Source organism: Hemiscyllium ocellatum, chromosome 31 (genome assembly GCF_020745735.1).
Source record: "Hemiscyllium ocellatum isolate sHemOce1 chromosome 31, sHemOce1.pat.X.cur, whole genome shotgun sequence".
Lineage (NCBI taxonomy): Eukaryota > Metazoa > Chordata > Chondrichthyes > Orectolobiformes > Hemiscylliidae > Hemiscyllium > Hemiscyllium ocellatum.
Window position 1 is genome coordinate 43,776,625 of NC_083431.1, and position 16,013 is coordinate 43,792,637.

General features: G+C 46.8%; 1 protein-coding gene across 9 annotated transcripts in view; it reads left to right on the top strand.

Moving 5' to 3' along the window:
* gtf2ird1 (GTF2I repeat domain containing 1) overlaps positions 1-16,013 on the top strand; it is a 215,490-nt gene that overhangs the window by 144,488 nt on the left and 54,989 nt on the right. For all 9 annotated transcript variants that reach the window (XM_060847791.1, XM_060847794.1, XM_060847796.1 and 6 more), the window contains one exon: positions 13,167-13,235. In XM_060847791.1, coding sequence (XP_060703774.1) covers positions 13,167-13,235 — 69 coding nt within the window. The remainder of the gene's footprint in view (positions 1-13,166; positions 13,236-16,013) is intronic.

Genomic DNA, 16,013 nt, shown 5'->3' on the forward strand with positions numbered 1-16,013 from the left:
GCTTTTCCTAACCAATCAACACTGATTTCACGTGGCCTACTTTATTGCTGTGAAAACACCAGAGCTTTTTAACATCTCTTTCCCCTTCGAGGGTTTCCTTTTTGGATGTAGGTTTGCTCGCTGAGCTGAAAGGTTCATTTCCAGATGTTTCGTTACCTTACTAGGTAACATCTTCAGTGGGCCTCATGCGAAGCAATGCTGAACCTTCCTGCTTTCTATTTATTTGTTTGGGTTTCTTTTGGTTGGCGATGTTATTTCCTGTGGTGAAGTCACTTCCTGATTCATTTTCTCAGGGGGTGCTAGATGAGGTCTAACTCGATGTGTTTGTTGATAGAGTTCCGATTGGAATGCCATGCTTCTAGGAATTCTCGTGCATGTCTTTGTTTGGCTTGTCCTAGGATGGATGTGTTGTCCCAGTCGAAGTGATGTCCTTTCTCATCTGTATGTGAGGATACTAGTGAGAGAGGGTCATGTCGTTTTGTGGCTACTTGGTGTTCATGTATCCTGGTGGCTAGTTTTCTGCCTGTTTGTCCAATGTAGTGTTTGTTACAGTCCTTGCATGATATTTTGTAAATGACATTAGTTTTGAACTACGCAGAGCAAAGGAAAATCACCTCTACCGTGTATTCAAAAAGAATGGGTAGCCAATGAACACAGTCCGCCGATTTCTCACCAACAAACCCAAACAAGCAGACAAAACATGTCCAGAAACCCTAGCCACTCTCCCCTTACATCAAAGACACCTCTGAAATGACTGCCAGACTACTCAGACTTCTTGGCATCGTGGTAGCCCACAAACCCACCAACACACTAAAACAGCAGCTAATTAACTTGAAAGACCCTACACAGACAATGAGCAAAACTAACCTACATCCAAACAGTCAACCTGAGCTACAAATCTTCTCAAAACTTGCTAAGGTTTCCTTTTTACCCTGTGGTAACTTATCCTTGTGATCTTCACCTTTCCCTTTCCACGTGAGGATTTCTCTTTTCCCTCACAGGAACCCTCATGGATTGAAATTGTTTTTGGAAGCCAAACTTTGATTTATGGACCAATTCATAACCATCAGCCATTTCAGCTGCTAACCTTGCCTTTTTACTCTCTGCTCTTCCACATGAGTTCTCACTGCCTCAAGAAATGAATTCTTGAACTCCTTTAAATTGTCTAAGAGCATCATAGGTTTGCTCTATTTTTAATGCCCTTATTCACCTTTCAATGTCCCTCCTTAGATTGCTAAAACGCTGTCTGTAGGCTTCTGGCACAAGCTCATGTGCACTTAAGATGCCTTTCTTTACCTCCTCATAGGCCCCAGATTCCTCCTCTGATAGTGACGCAAGTACCTCCCTCGTTCTAACTACAGGCTTTGTTTAGATCACAAAAACCTGCAAGGTCACTGACCACTTCATTTGGTTTAACATGTGAAGCTTGAAAGGGTTCAGATAAGATTAACAAGGATGTTGTCAGGGTTGGAGGGTTTGAGCTACAGGGAGAGGCTGAACAGGCTGGGGCTGTTTTCCCTGGAGCGTTGGAGGCTGAGGGGTGACCTTATAGAGGTTTATAAAATCATGAGGGGCATGGATAGGGTAAATAGACAAGGTCTTCTCCCTGGGGTGGGAGAGCCCAGAATCAGGTTTAGGTGAGAGGGAAAAATTGAAAAGGGACCTATGGGACAACTTTTTCATGCAGAGGGTGGCGCATGTATGGAATGAGCTGCCTGGGGAAGTGGCAGAGACTAGTACAATTACAACATTTAAAAGGCATCTGGATTGGTATGAATAGGAAAGGTTTAGGGATAAGGGCAAAGTGCTGGCAAATGGGACTCGATTGGGTTGGGATATCTGGTCGGCATGGACGGGTTGGACCAAAGGGTCAGTTTCCGTGCTCTACATCTCTACGACATCCTTCTCATCAAATTTCAGCAATATATTTAAACCGATTCCCACCAGGCCTTTGGCCGCGATGGGATTGCTCTTCCTCACTAATCTTATCTTCTGCCTTCATCTCCATCCTTTTAAGCTGACTTTCCTGTCTAAGTACCAATTCCTGAAGTTCAAACTCCATCTCCTTTTCCTTTTATTCTGCTAGAGCCTTATGCTCTTTTTCTCTCTCTTCTGCTTGTTTCTTTTTCTTTGCCTTTTGCCTCTAACTCAAGCTGCTTCATTTTCAATTGAAGTTTAACCATCTCCAAAGATTCTGACAGCGTTTCCAGCAAATGTAAATGCTGAGCTATTGCTGGAATAACCACAACCTTTTTTCAGAGACTCTAGCATTTTCAACTCCAGATTGTTTACCAATTGCAGCAGCTTTTCCTTTTCCACCTTTTGTAAAACCCCCATCACTACTTCCAGCCCCAGAAAGTGCTTTGTGACTGACAGAGCCATCGCCACCAAGCACTGTTGAAACTAGCCAAATTCAGCACCCTGAACAATAGAGACTAACACCTATCACTTGCTCCCTTCGAATCCAGCAATCCCAACCCAAATCGGAACTGCAGAATAAATCCTGGACGAGCCCCCAATCTGTTATGAGCCAGGCCAGACCCCTTCAAAATATTTCAGAAAGGTAGCCCAGACCCTAACATTTTCAGTTGCTTTAGGTAGATATTGAGTAGATATCTCAGGAGTGATGCAGCTGGTCAAACCTTTTGGCTTGAAGCGAACCATAACTTATTTAAACACTCCGAATGAAACACAAACAAAAGGAAACAGAATTTTGAATAACAACTTGTTTCAAAACCTAACTGACTCTATCACAACTTAACCAAGCTGTTTTAATTCTTGCAACATCCCATAAACGCTTCCCTTGGCAGAAAAGGTAAATTCAAGCACAGGTTGTTGTAGGAGCGATGTTAGAGAGATGATAGAGGGAATCAGCCGAGGAGATCTGTTGAATCAGGGGACCTGTTTTTTCCCCAGTAGCTTTGACGAGTAGCTTTGCATAGACTGCTTGCTAAAACCAAAATGCAACCAAACCAAACCAAACCAGGGGTAACAAAAACCCTGAACTGGAGAACTGACCACTCCCCTTTCATTGTACAAGTTTTTTTTAAAAAACCTAAATGCCTTTTCCCTGATTGTTGCCCAAGGTAGTATCTGTTAACCATTAGCAAAGACCCTTTTACCAGATGAATTGGTACCTCTGTCTTTTACAACCTCTCGTGAAAAAAATCTGTTGCTGAAACACCACATGGATAAGAAATGAGGGTGAGTTGAATTATTTGAGGGGGTGTGGTGGAAACTGTTAATATTATCTGCTAAAAAAGGGGAACTCTTTGTTGGATCAGGAGGTACGGTCCTATAGACATACAGAGCCGATGGAAGATACGGTACAGCACTTCGGGATACCTTGAGGTTGTGAAAGGCCATATATAAATGCAAGGCTTTACTTTATGATGGGAAATTGGTGGGAGGTTTGGGAAATACGTCAAGTTCAAGGCTAGGTCAGAACCTCTTGTGAAATTTCAGCCAATGGAAGTGTGGGAAAAGGGAGAGGCCACTGATCAGACAGTCTCAAACTTGATGACAAACAGATCCCAGAGTTCCCTGAACATTAGGGTGGAGGATGCAGTGGAGTGGGGTTTTAGAAATGAAAACAGAAATTGCTGGAAAATTTTTGTCCCTGATTTACAGCATCGGCGAATGTTTTGTTTTTTATGGAGCTTTAGAAAGGCTCTTTGTCATGGAGAATAGAAACCTGGGATCAGCCTGGGGTGATTTTACAATAGTGAGTGCTTTTGGCAGAAGCATACGCAGACTTTGCAGTACGTGTGCCATTAAAGTAGTTATTGGCATATTGTAGAACAGCGTATAAGGAGTGCCACCTCCTGTCGAGCACCCTGCTGGAAGACAACATCACACCAGCCTAATTGAGGGACTGCAACCTCAGATGGCACTGGAAAATGGGAAGGTCTCCGGGTACTGACCCCAGGATGGGGTTAGGGTCTTGAATGAGCAGATTAGCCAAAGATGGGTCAGGTTGAAGTGAGAGACACAATGACAGGAAACAGCTGCCTGGAGGTTAAAGTGAAAGCTGCAAACTGGAAAGAGAACAGTGACAATAAAAGGGATTGGCACAATTTCACATCGACAGCCAAAGTTCACACAGGGTGACTGGGATGATGTAGTGGAAGATGAAAGTGACTTTACCCTGGCAAACCTCCCATTGGCATTACTTTACCAGCCATCTCCCTCTGACTGTTCATGCTTCTGTTCTTTTGAATGGGTCAGGCACATCTGCTGGAAAAGTCTCACATATCTTACTTCTCTCATCAGAGAGAGATGACTGGTAGTCAGTGTGACCTGAGGGCAAGGGCCAACACTGAGAAGGCAGGACCTTCATGGCAACCTCAGCTAGTGCAGGCATTGAACCTAAACTGCTGGTATCAAAGACCAGCTCTCGACTCAACTAACCAGGGACAAAGGATTGATCGAATGAGGCTGTGAATATACATTCAAACCCAGCATACAAAGATAGGTAGAGGGACAGGTAACATTGAGATGGCGGAGAAGCTGCAGAAGGATTTGCTCATGTTAGGACAGTGGACAAAGAAATGGCAGATGGAGTATAACATAGGAAAGTATGAAGCCATGCATTTTGGTAGGAAGAGTAGAGACATGGACTGTTTCCTAAATGGGGAGAAAATTCAGAAGTCAAGTGCAAAGAAACTTGGGAGTTCTCTCAAGATAAACTTGCAGATTGAGTCAGTAGTTAGGAAGCCAAATGCAAAGATGGCATTCCTTTTGAGCGGACTTGAATGTAAAAGTAGGGACGTACTTCTGAGGTTCTATAAGGATCTGGTCAGACCACGTTTGGATTATTGTGCACAGTTTTGGGCTCCGTGTCTCAGGAAGGATGTACTGGCCCTGGAGCAGGTTCAGAGGACTTTCACAAGAATGGTCCCAAGAATGAAAAGCTTAACATATGAGTAACATTTGAGGACTTTGGGTCTACACTTAATGGGGTTTAGAAGGATGAAGGGGGGGAATGTAATTGAAACACAGAATACTGAATGGCCTGCTCAGAGTAGATGTTGGGAAGAGACTAGGACAGCGTTCGAGTAAAGGGAAGACCTTTTAGAATGGAGAAACTTCTTCAGCCAGAGAGTGGTGAATCTATGGAATTCACTGCCACAGAAGGCTGTGGAGGCCAAGCCATTGAGTATATTTAAGACTGAGATAAATAGGTTCTTGAGGATCAAGGGTTACGGGGAGAAAGCAGGAGAATGGTGTTAGGAAAGGTTATCAGCCGCGATTGAATGGTGGAGCAGACTCGGTGGTCTGAATGGCTGAATTTCTGTTCCTATGTCTGATGGTCTTAATCTTCTGGCAGCTTGTAGTTTGCTGTGTCATGTGATTAAGCGTCAGTTATAGGTCAAGTAAAAGAAGTGTACAAATAATCCTGGAGTAAAAAGTGAAGTCTGCAGATGCTGGAGATCAGAGCTGAAAATGTGTTGCTGGTTACAGCACAGCAGGTTAGGCAGCATCCAAGGAACAGGAAATTCGACGTTTCGGGCCAGAGCCCTTCATCAGGAATGAGGAGAGTGTGCCAGGCAGGCTACGATAAAAGGTAGGGAGGAGGGACTTGGGGGAGGGGCGATGGAGATGTGATAGGTGGAAAGAGGTCAAGGTGAGGGTGATAGGCCGGAGTGGGGTGGGGGCGGAGAGGTCAGGAAGAAGATTGCAGGTTAGGAGGGCGGTGCTGAGTTGAGGGAACCGACTGAGACAAGGTGGGGGGAGGGGAAATGAGGAAACTGGAGAAATCTGAGTTCATCCCTTGTGGTTGGAGGGTTCCCAGGCGGAAGATGAGACGCTCCTCCTCCAACCGTCGTGTTGTTATGTTCTGCCGATGGAGGAGTCCAAGGACCTGCATGTCCTCGGTGGAGTGGGAGGGAGAGTTAAAGTGTTGAGCCACGGGGTGGTTGGGTTGGTTGGTCCAGGCGTCCCAGAGGTGTTCCCTGAAGCGTTCCGCAAGTAGGCGGCCCGTCTCCCCAATATAGAGGAGGCCGCATCGGGTGCAGCGGATGCAATAGATGATGTGTGTGGAGGTGCAGGTGAATTTGTGGCGGATATGGAAAGATCCCTTGGGGCCTTGGAGAGAAGTAAGGGAGGAGGTGTGGGCACAAGTTTTACATTTCCTGCGGTTGCAGGGGAAGGTGCCGGGAGTGGAGGTTGGGTTGGTGGGGGGTGTGGACCTGACGAGAGAGTCACGAAGGGAGTGGTCTTTGCGGAACGCTGATAGGGGAGGGGAGGGAAATATATCCCTGGTGGTGGGGTCCGTTTGGAGGTGGTGGAAATGACAGCGGATGATACGCTGTATACGGAGGTTGGTGGGGTGGTAGGTGAGAACCAGTGGGGTTCTGTCTTGGTGGTGGTTGGAGGAGCGGGGCTCAAGGGCGGAGGAGCGGGAAGTGGAGGAGATGCGGTGGAGGGTATCGCCAATCACGTCTGAGTGGAGTCTGCGGTCCTTGAAGAAGGAGGCCATCTGGGCTGTACAGTATTGGAACTGGTCCTCCTGGGAGCAGATGCGGCGGAGACGAAGGATTTGGGAATATGGAATGGCGCTTTTACAGGGGGCAGGGTGGGAGGAGGTGTAGTCCAGGTAGCTGTGGGAGTCAGTCGGTTTATAGTAGATGTCTATGTTGAGTCGGTTGCCCGAGATAGAAATGGAAAGGTCTAGGAAGGGGAGGGAGGAGTCTGAGACAGTCCAGGTGAATTTGAGGTCAGGATGGAAGGTGTTGGTAAAGTTGATGAACTGTTCAACCTCCTCGTGGGAGCACTAGGCAGCGCCGATATAGTCATCGATGTAGCGGAGGAAAAGGTGGGGGGTGGTGCCAGTGTAGCTGCGGAAGATAGACTGTTCCACATATCCTACGAAGAGACAGGCATAGCTGGGGCCCATGCGGGTGCCCATGGCAACTCCTTTAGTTTGGAGGAAGTGGGAGGATTGAAAAGAGAAGTTATTCAGGGTGAGGACCAGTTCAGTCAGTCGAAGGAGGGTGTCAGTGGAAGGGTACTGGTTGGTGCGGCGGGAAAGGAAGAAGCGGAGGGCTTTGAGTCCTTCGTGATGGGGGATGGAGGTGTACAGGGACTGGATGTCCATCGTGAAGATAAGGCCTTGGGGACCGGGGAAGCGAAAATCATGGAGGAGGTGGAGGGCGTGGGTGGTGTCCCGAACGTAGGTGGGGAGTTCTTGGACTAAAGGGGACAGAACCGTGTCGAGGTATTGGGAGATGAGTTCGGTGGGGCAGGAGCAGGCTGAGACAATGGGTCGGCCGGGGCAGTCAGGTTTGTGGATTTTGGGCAGGAGGTAGAAACGGGCGGTGCGGGGTTGTGGGACTATGAGGTTGGAGGCGGTCGATGGGAGATCCCCTGAGGTGATGAGGTTATGGATGGTCTCTTATCGCCCCCTTGACCATGACCCCACCTCCCACCACCAAAACACCTCCTCTTATCGCCCCTTTGACCATGACCCTACCTCCCACCACCAAAACACCTCCTCTTATCGCCCCCTTGACCATGACCCCACCTCCCACCATCAAACCATCATCTCCCAGACCATCCATAACCTCATCACCTCAGGGGATCTCCCATCTACCGTCTCCAACCTCATAGTCCCACAACCCCGTACAGCCTGCTTCTACCTACTGCCCAAAATCCACAAACCTGACTGCCCCGGCCGACCCGTTGTCTCAGCCTGCTCCTGCACCACCGAACTCATCTTCGCGTACCTCGACACGGTTCTGTCCCCTTTAGTCCAAGAACTCCCAACCTACGTTCGGGACACCACCCACGCCTTCCACCTCCTCCATGATTTTCGCTTCCCCGGTCCCCAACGCCTTATCTTCACGATGGACATCCAGTCCCTGTACACCTCCATCCCCCATCACGAAGGACTCAAAGCCCTCCGCTTCTTCCTTTCCCGCCGCACCAACCAGTACCCTTCCACTGACACCCTCCTTCGACTGACTGAACTGGTCCTCACCTTGAATAACTTCTCTTTTCAATCCTCCCACTTCCTCCAAACTAAAGGAGTTGCCATGGGCACCCGCATGGGCCCCAGCTATGCCTGTCTCTTCGTAGGATATGTGGAACAGTCCATCTTCTGCAACTACACTGGCACCACCCCCCACCTTTTCCTCCGCTACATCGATGACTGTATCGGCGCTACCTCGTGCTCCCACGAGGAGGTTGAACAGTTCATCAACTTTACCAACACCTTCCATCCCGACCTCAAATTCACCTGGACTGTCTCAGACTCCTCCCTCCCCTTCCTAGACCTTTCCATTTCTATCTCGGGCAACCGACTCAACACAGACATCTACTATAAACCGACTGACTCCCACAGCTACCTGGACTACACCTCCTCCCACCCTGCCCCCTGTAAAAACGCCATTCCATATTCCCAATTCCTTCGTCTCCGCCGCATCTGCTCCCAGGAGGACCAGTTCCAATACTGTACAGCCCAGATGGCCTCCTTCAAGGACCGCAGACTCCCCCCAGACGTGATCGACGATGCCCTCCACCGCATCTCCTCCACTTCCCGCTCCTCCGCCCTTGAGCCCCGCTCCTCCAACCACCACCAAGACAGAACCCCACTGGTTCTCACCTACCACCCCACCAACCTCCGTATATAGCGTATCATCCGCTGTCATTTCCACCACCTCCAAACGGACCCCACCTCCAGGGATATATTTCCCTCCCCTCCCCTATCAGCGTTCCGCAAAGACCACTCCATTCGTGACTCCCTCGTCAGGTCCACACCCCCCACCAACCCAACCTCCACTCCCGGCACCTTCCCCTGCAACCGCAGAAAATGTAAAACTTGCGCCCACACCTCCTCCCTTACTTCTCTCCAAGGCCCCAAGGGATCCTTCCATATCCGCCACAAATTCACCTGCACCTCCACACACATCATCTATTGCATCCGCTGCACCCGATGTGGCCTCCTCTATATTGGGGAGACAGGCTGCCAACTTGCGGAACGCTTCAGGGAACACCTCTGGGACACCCGAACCAACCAACCCAACCACCCCGTGGCTCAACACTTTAACTCTCCCCCCCCCCCCCCCCCCACTCCACCGAGGACATGCAGGTCCTTGGACTCCTCCATCGGCAGAACATAACAACACGACGGTTGGAGGAGGAGCGTCTCATCTTCCGCCTGGGAACCCTCCAACCACAAGGGATGAACTCAGATTTCTCCAGTTTCCTCATTTCCCCTCCCCCCCACCTTGTCTCAGTCGGTTCCCTCAACTCAGCACCGCCCTCCTAACCTGCAATCTTCTTCCTGACCTCTCCGCCCCCACCCCACTCCGGCCTATCACCCTCACCTTGACCTCCTTCCACCTATCACATCTCCATCGCCCCTCCCCCAAATCCCTCCTCCCTACCTTTTATCTTAGCCTGCCTGGCACACTCTCCTCATTCCTGATGAAGGGCTCTGGCCCGAAACGTCGAATTTCCTGTTCCTTGGATGCTGCCTGACCTGCTGTGCTTTAACCAGCAACACATTTTCAGCTACAAATAATCCTGGAGTCATCAGCATTGAACCTTTTTTGACTTGTTTGTAAAGTGTGTTTCAAAAGCAATGGAAACGCGTGAACGAGATGTCACTGCACATCTCCTCCGTCTCAGGTCTCCAAGTCAGATTCTTTTTCATTCTTTTTCTGGATAATGGCATTGCTAATGCAGCCAGCACTTGTGTCTTTCTGCAATTACCCTGGAACAGAGCAGCATGTTGGGCCGCTTCAGAGGGAAGGTAAGAGTCAGTCATGTTGCCCTGGGCCTGGGTTAAAATGGCAGATTTCCTTCCCTGCAGGATGTTAATGAACCTCATGAGTGTGTTGGCAATTGATAGCTGACATGCGATGCCAGTTTTGCCCTCTGCTGTGAGATGTCACAGTCACTATATTACGTGCAGCACAAGAACAGGTAGGTTTGCTCTAACCTGAACACAGGCTGACAACTCAAAATGTATGGGGGTGGCAGCCGAATCAGCAACTGAAATCCTTAAATCTCCTGAGAGCGTCCATCCATGTGGGTGACCAATTACAGAGAAATCGCTCCCATAATTAGGATGGAAGGGAATAATAGCAAAACAGCCGACAGAGTGAATGCAGGCCATTCAGCCCATCAAGTCGACATTGAACCCCACCCCACCCCCCATAAAGAGCATCTCACCCAGACTCAATCCACCACCTTAACCCTGTAATCCTATATTTCCCATGGATAATCCACCCAGCCTGCACATCCCAGGACACTGAGGCAACTTAGCATGGCCAACCTATCTATCCTGCACATCTTTGGACTGTGGGAGGAAACCAGAGCACCCGGAGGAAACCCAGGCAGACACGGGGAGAATGTGCAAGCTCCACACAAATAGTGACCCGAAGGTGGAATTGAACATGGGTCCCTTGTGCTGTGAGGCAGCAGTGCTAACTACTGAGGCACTATGTCACTCCAAATGGTGAGGAGCCTTCTCCAACCAAAGGCTGGTTTTCGGGACCCAGAAAAAAGGACGGGGGAGGGGGCAGTTGGGGATTGTGGCTACAAAGTGGGAGAGAGGAGCTACCTTAAGAGGGTGGGTAGGAGCTGCACAGGGAGGTGTCAGTCCGTAAAGTGGGGAGGTGTGGGTGTGAAAGTGGAGGAAGACCGTTTTGAGGAATACCGTACCTCACTGGGAGCAGGAGAATTTTTGGCAAATTCATGTGTAATTTCTAGATGAATGCTGCAGGTGTTCAGGTATGGTCTGAAGAGGAAAATGTGATGGGTGGCATTTCCACTGAAGACACGATCCATTCTGCTTCTGTGCAAGTCCAATCCAAACACCGACACAAACGCAGATCAAATTAAGTGAGTGAATGAGACTGAAAAAGGAGTCTTTGAAACCTAAACAAAACCTGAAGGAAAATCAGAAGGGTTATCTTTTGTTGGCTAGATTTATTTTGAGCCCAGCCTCCACATTCTTGTGTTAATTTAAACAAGATGATATGTCTGTTTCAGCAGAGCTCTTCAGTTCCATAATATACTCTTAGTCAAATGCTGGTGCTTGGGGATGCATCGAAATATAATAACCGGACCATTCCTTAGAAACAGCATGTACCCACACAGTGCTCCCGCACTGCTCCACAGATCAGGAGATGAAATGTGTTTACAGCATTCGGGAGCGGGAGGGAGTGAGTGAATGGGAAGGCAAACTTAAAAGAAAGTTAAGGACAAAAGCCTTTTGAACTTGTGGAAAGAGGAGAAAAAAATGGAGGAAGTATTAAAATATGCTCGGAAAGAGGCTACAGTTAGCTTTATAATGTCTACTGCCCTAATGTGCAAGAATGCTTTGAAATGCACAAGAACGCCTTATTTCCAGTTTAACTAGTTCAGTTGGTGAGTTCCTTTGTTGCCATCCTGAATGCAGTGACCCACCCAGTGTCAACTCTTCTTATCCTGAGAGGAGTCCTTGCACAAATATCCTTTCGTTTCTGTCAGGCGGATATAATGAAATCCATTTCCAGCCGTCTGAGAGAACATAACCTTCAGGGTGTTACATTGGACAGTTTTCAAAATGTTAGGTGCAATCAAATCTATTCTGCCACAGGGAGGGGACTTAATGCAAGGTTTTCACTAAGTCATTCACGACCGTTTCAGAATTACTAATGAATCATAGAATCTCCAGTGTGGAAGCAGGCCATTCAGCCCATCGAGTTCATATCGACCTTCTGAAGAGCACTCACCCAGACCAACTCCCCACTCCACGCTATCTCTGTAACTCTGCATTTCCCATGGCTAAGCCGCCTAGCTTGACTATCCCTGGACACTATGGGCAATTTAGAATGGCCGATCCTGCACACCTTTTGACTGAGAGAGAAACCCAGAGTACCCATCCAGACATGGAGAGAATTTGCAAGCTCCACACACATAGCCGCCTGAGGGTGGAATCAAACTCATGTCTCTGGTGCTGGGAGACAGCAGTGCTAACCACTGAGCCACTGTGCTGCCATCCCTAGAATGGTGTTAGCTGCAGAAACAGAGACAGAAGAACCTCCCACCTTGGAGTGCTACAGGCAGTGAACACAGATTCTGTGGAGGAGACTCAGGAGAAGTAGTTGAATGGCTCTGTGCTGTTTGAACTTTGGAAGAAGTTCTCGGAATTAGTTTGCAGCTAAGTATCAGAGTCAGCTGTGAAGAAGACCTGGGAAGCTGACTAAATGGAAAAAGTCACTGGTTTTTCTGTTGGAGGAAGTGGTTAGGGGTTTAGAGCCTGCAGGCATTGATAGTTAAGAGCAGGTGAGAGGATGGGGTTGAACAGCCCACCAGCAGTATCTGCTTGATGCAGCTAAGTGTGAGTGGCCCTCCAGCAGAAACCTAGGGCTTGCTGAAGCTCGCTGTCAGTGACGAGCTAGGGAGATACTTCTGAATGAGGACGAGAGTGTAGTTTTAGAGTCTAAGAGAGTACAAACCCAGGAAACAAGGGTAAAGGAGGACCAGAAGAGGGGCACTGATTGAGTACTCAATAACAGTGCAGTTTTTGCAAGGGAGTTCAGAGGTTGGACTGACAAAAGTGAAGAATTAGTAAACCCTTGTGAAGTTTACGATGAAGTTTGATGATTTACTGAGATGTTAACATCTGGGTGGAAATGCTAGGAAGTCCATGGGATCTTCCTTGATGGCATTTGATGTGTACTGTGGGGCATCTGATAATAGTTTATTATCCACATTTATCACATGTTAATTCAGGGTGTTAGAAACACAATCTACAATACGCACACAATTAGTTACTGTTCTAGTCATTGTGAAGTTTATAGTTTCTGGTTTAAAACTGGAAACCTGTGACCTTAGGCTCTTAGCAAGTCCTCTGGATCTATACTTTGCTTTAAAACTAAAGGTTACTGGTCCCTAGCCAGCTCTTAACACACGTTTGGCATTCAGTTATGGGATCACAATGCAGAGATCAAGGGTAGAGGGCAGGCAATTGCGCAAGTGCAAAGCAATGGGAGTCCGTGCTACAAGTGGAGGAGAATGGTGTAGCTGCTGGGCTCTACTCCCTGAGAAATTCTAGATGAAGTTGTTGAGTGGAAAACGTTCTCCTGTTTTTCCAGGTATTGCTGTATCACTGGTGGCTTGAATCATTTAGATTTCAGGATCATTGTAACCGTCATTTGTGTTTATTCCAGCAACAACACAAGAACCTCGTGACTATGTGAAAGGAGAAGCAACACAACTAAAAAGGCAGATCCAAACAGGTTTGTGCAATACCGTTCATAGTCGGGCAAGTAGACTTATCTCTTACTAATTCCCAGACCAGAGTAGGCCATTCAATTCTATGAGCTTGTTCCACCAGTCACAGAGATCATGACAGTGGATCAGCTGTGGCTATAGAATTAATCATTCATCTAGCATGAATTGTCGTATGTAAAAGTGGTGAAGGAGTGTTCTGAATTTCACTTCTGATTGCTCTGACCCTCTTTTCGAGACTAATCCTAGTCTACCTAACTGGGAGAAGCAGTTTCTCACCAGCTGCTGTCCTAAATATCTTGAGAACTTCGAGCTAATCCTTTAATAACTGTCCAACTTGCAGGGAATACAAATCTAATTTGGGCAATGTCTACTGGTAATTTAGCCTTAGATCTCATTCTCGACTCTCCAAGGCCTTGAAATAGATTCTAAAGTCTGGTATTCACAGTAATGCAAGTGTGACCTAACCAGGGTTTTATATAGCTGAAACACTGCCTTCTACACACTCAGATTCTAATCTTCTTATGATAAACGTATTTCATTATCAGCTTCTTTTTATTATTTTCTGTGCTTGCTTTTTTGACATTTGAATACCATCTGAATCCCTTGTTTGGATTTCAGCCTGTAACTCACCCCAAGTATCCATTCCTGTATACATAAATCGTTGGAAGGTGCCAATTGAGATTTCAACACGTAATCACTCCCACTATGTGTCTTTTTATGTGGAACTAAGCAGGAGCTTCTGGCTGGTAACACATTCCTAATCACCATTATTTTATGAAAACCTATTTCTATCCGGTACTGTGCAGCCTGTAACCTCAAGCAGAACACCATGCCCTTAGGCCCATTAACTTACATTTTTGCACATTGAAATAAATAATTCATTGGAAATCTCTTGCTTTCCACTTAAGTGGTTAAATGGACAGAGAAGTCCCTCCTGCAAGAAACCTCTTGGATACAGCTGTAGCTATGTGCAGAAATTCACTAGCGACCAATTAACAAGAGAGTAACCAACAACTCAGTTTCTTTTAAAATTCAGTGAAGGAAAGATTAAAAGGGAACACACACAACATGCAATAAATATTGGAGAGTCTTTCTAAAATCACTTCTCTTTGCAGACCTGGAATAAACAAAATAATACATAGGAAATTACTGTTATGATCTTATCAGATAACATTAATGTTTAAAAAGAAATCCAAACACTATGATTAAATGACAGTGCTATGTCACAAGATTTTACATTTCTAGTCAAAAACAATCTTTATTGTACGTGAAAAGAATTCAGCAAAGTAAGCACTATTAATTTGACACTATAGTTTCTAAAGGCTTATCGTATAGGGACGTAAGTTTGCTCGCTGAGCTGGAAGGTTCGTTTTCAGCTGTTCTGTCACCATACTAGGTAACATTGTCAGTGAGCCTCCAGTGAAGCATTTGTGGTATGGCCCTCTTTTTATTTATGTGTGTAGGCTTCCTTGCGTTGGTGATGTCATTTCCTGTTCTTTTTCTCAGGTGGTGATAAATGGGATCCAAGTCAATATGTTTATTGATAGAGTTCCGACTGGAGTGCCATGCTTCTAGGAATTCTCACGCATGTCTCAGTTTGGCTTGTCCTAGGATGAATGTGTTGTCCCAGTCAAAGTGGTGTCCTTCTTCATCTGTATGTAAGGATACTAGAGAGAGTGGCTAGTTGATGTTCATGTATCATGGTGGCTAGTTTTCTGCCTGTTTGTCCAATGTAGTGTTTGTTACGTGTATGAGCATGTACACAGTATATGAACACAGTCTGCTGAATTCTCAGCAACAAATCCAAACAAGCAGACATAACACATCCAGAAACCCTAGCCACTCTCCCCTACATCAAAGACATCTCGGAAATGACTGCCAGACTGCTCAGACCTCTTGGCATCATGGTAGCCCACAAACCCACCAACATACTAAAACAGCAGCTAATGAACTTGAAAGACCCCATACAGACAGCAAGCAAAACTTATGTCATTTACAAAATACTTTGCAAGAACTGTAACAAACACTACATTGGACAAACAGGCAGAAAACTAGCCACCAGGATACATGAACAATATGACCCACTCTCACTAGTATCTTTACATACAGATGAGGAAGGACACCACATTGACTGGGACAACACATTCATCCTAGGACAAGCCGAACCATGACATGCATGAGAATTCCTAGGAGCATGGCACTCCAACCAGAACTCTATCTACAAAACACTGACTTGGATCACATTTACCACTCCCTGAGAAAAAGAGCAGGAAATGACATCAGCAACCCAAGGTAACCTAAAGACACAAATAAAAAGCAGGCCATACCACCAATGCTTCACCAGTGGCTCACTGATGATGTTACCTAGCATGGTGATAAAACATCTGAAAACGAACCTTCCAGCTCAGCGAGCAAACTTACACCCAGAACCTCAACCTGAGCTACAAATTTTGTCAAAACTCACTAGCTTATAGTATATGCTTGGTACTATTTGTTACTTTCCACTCATCAAAATTTCCATTATCAAATAAAATCGAGAAAGCTCATTCTCCTCTTTTAGGGACCAATCCAAAAGTATGCCACAGCCCTCTAGAATGTATGTTAATTCACCTCCATGTTCTAGCCTGCACCAAGGTACAAGATTTGCAAGGAACTGTACGTTAGCCTTTGGCCAAGTCAGCCCTCAACTTCTCCCAAGAGACATCAGCTCCTTGTCTTGATTGTTGGAAGAAATACAGCCACCTTCTCAAATCCTTTCAAATTAATCCTGCTCACTGCTTTCT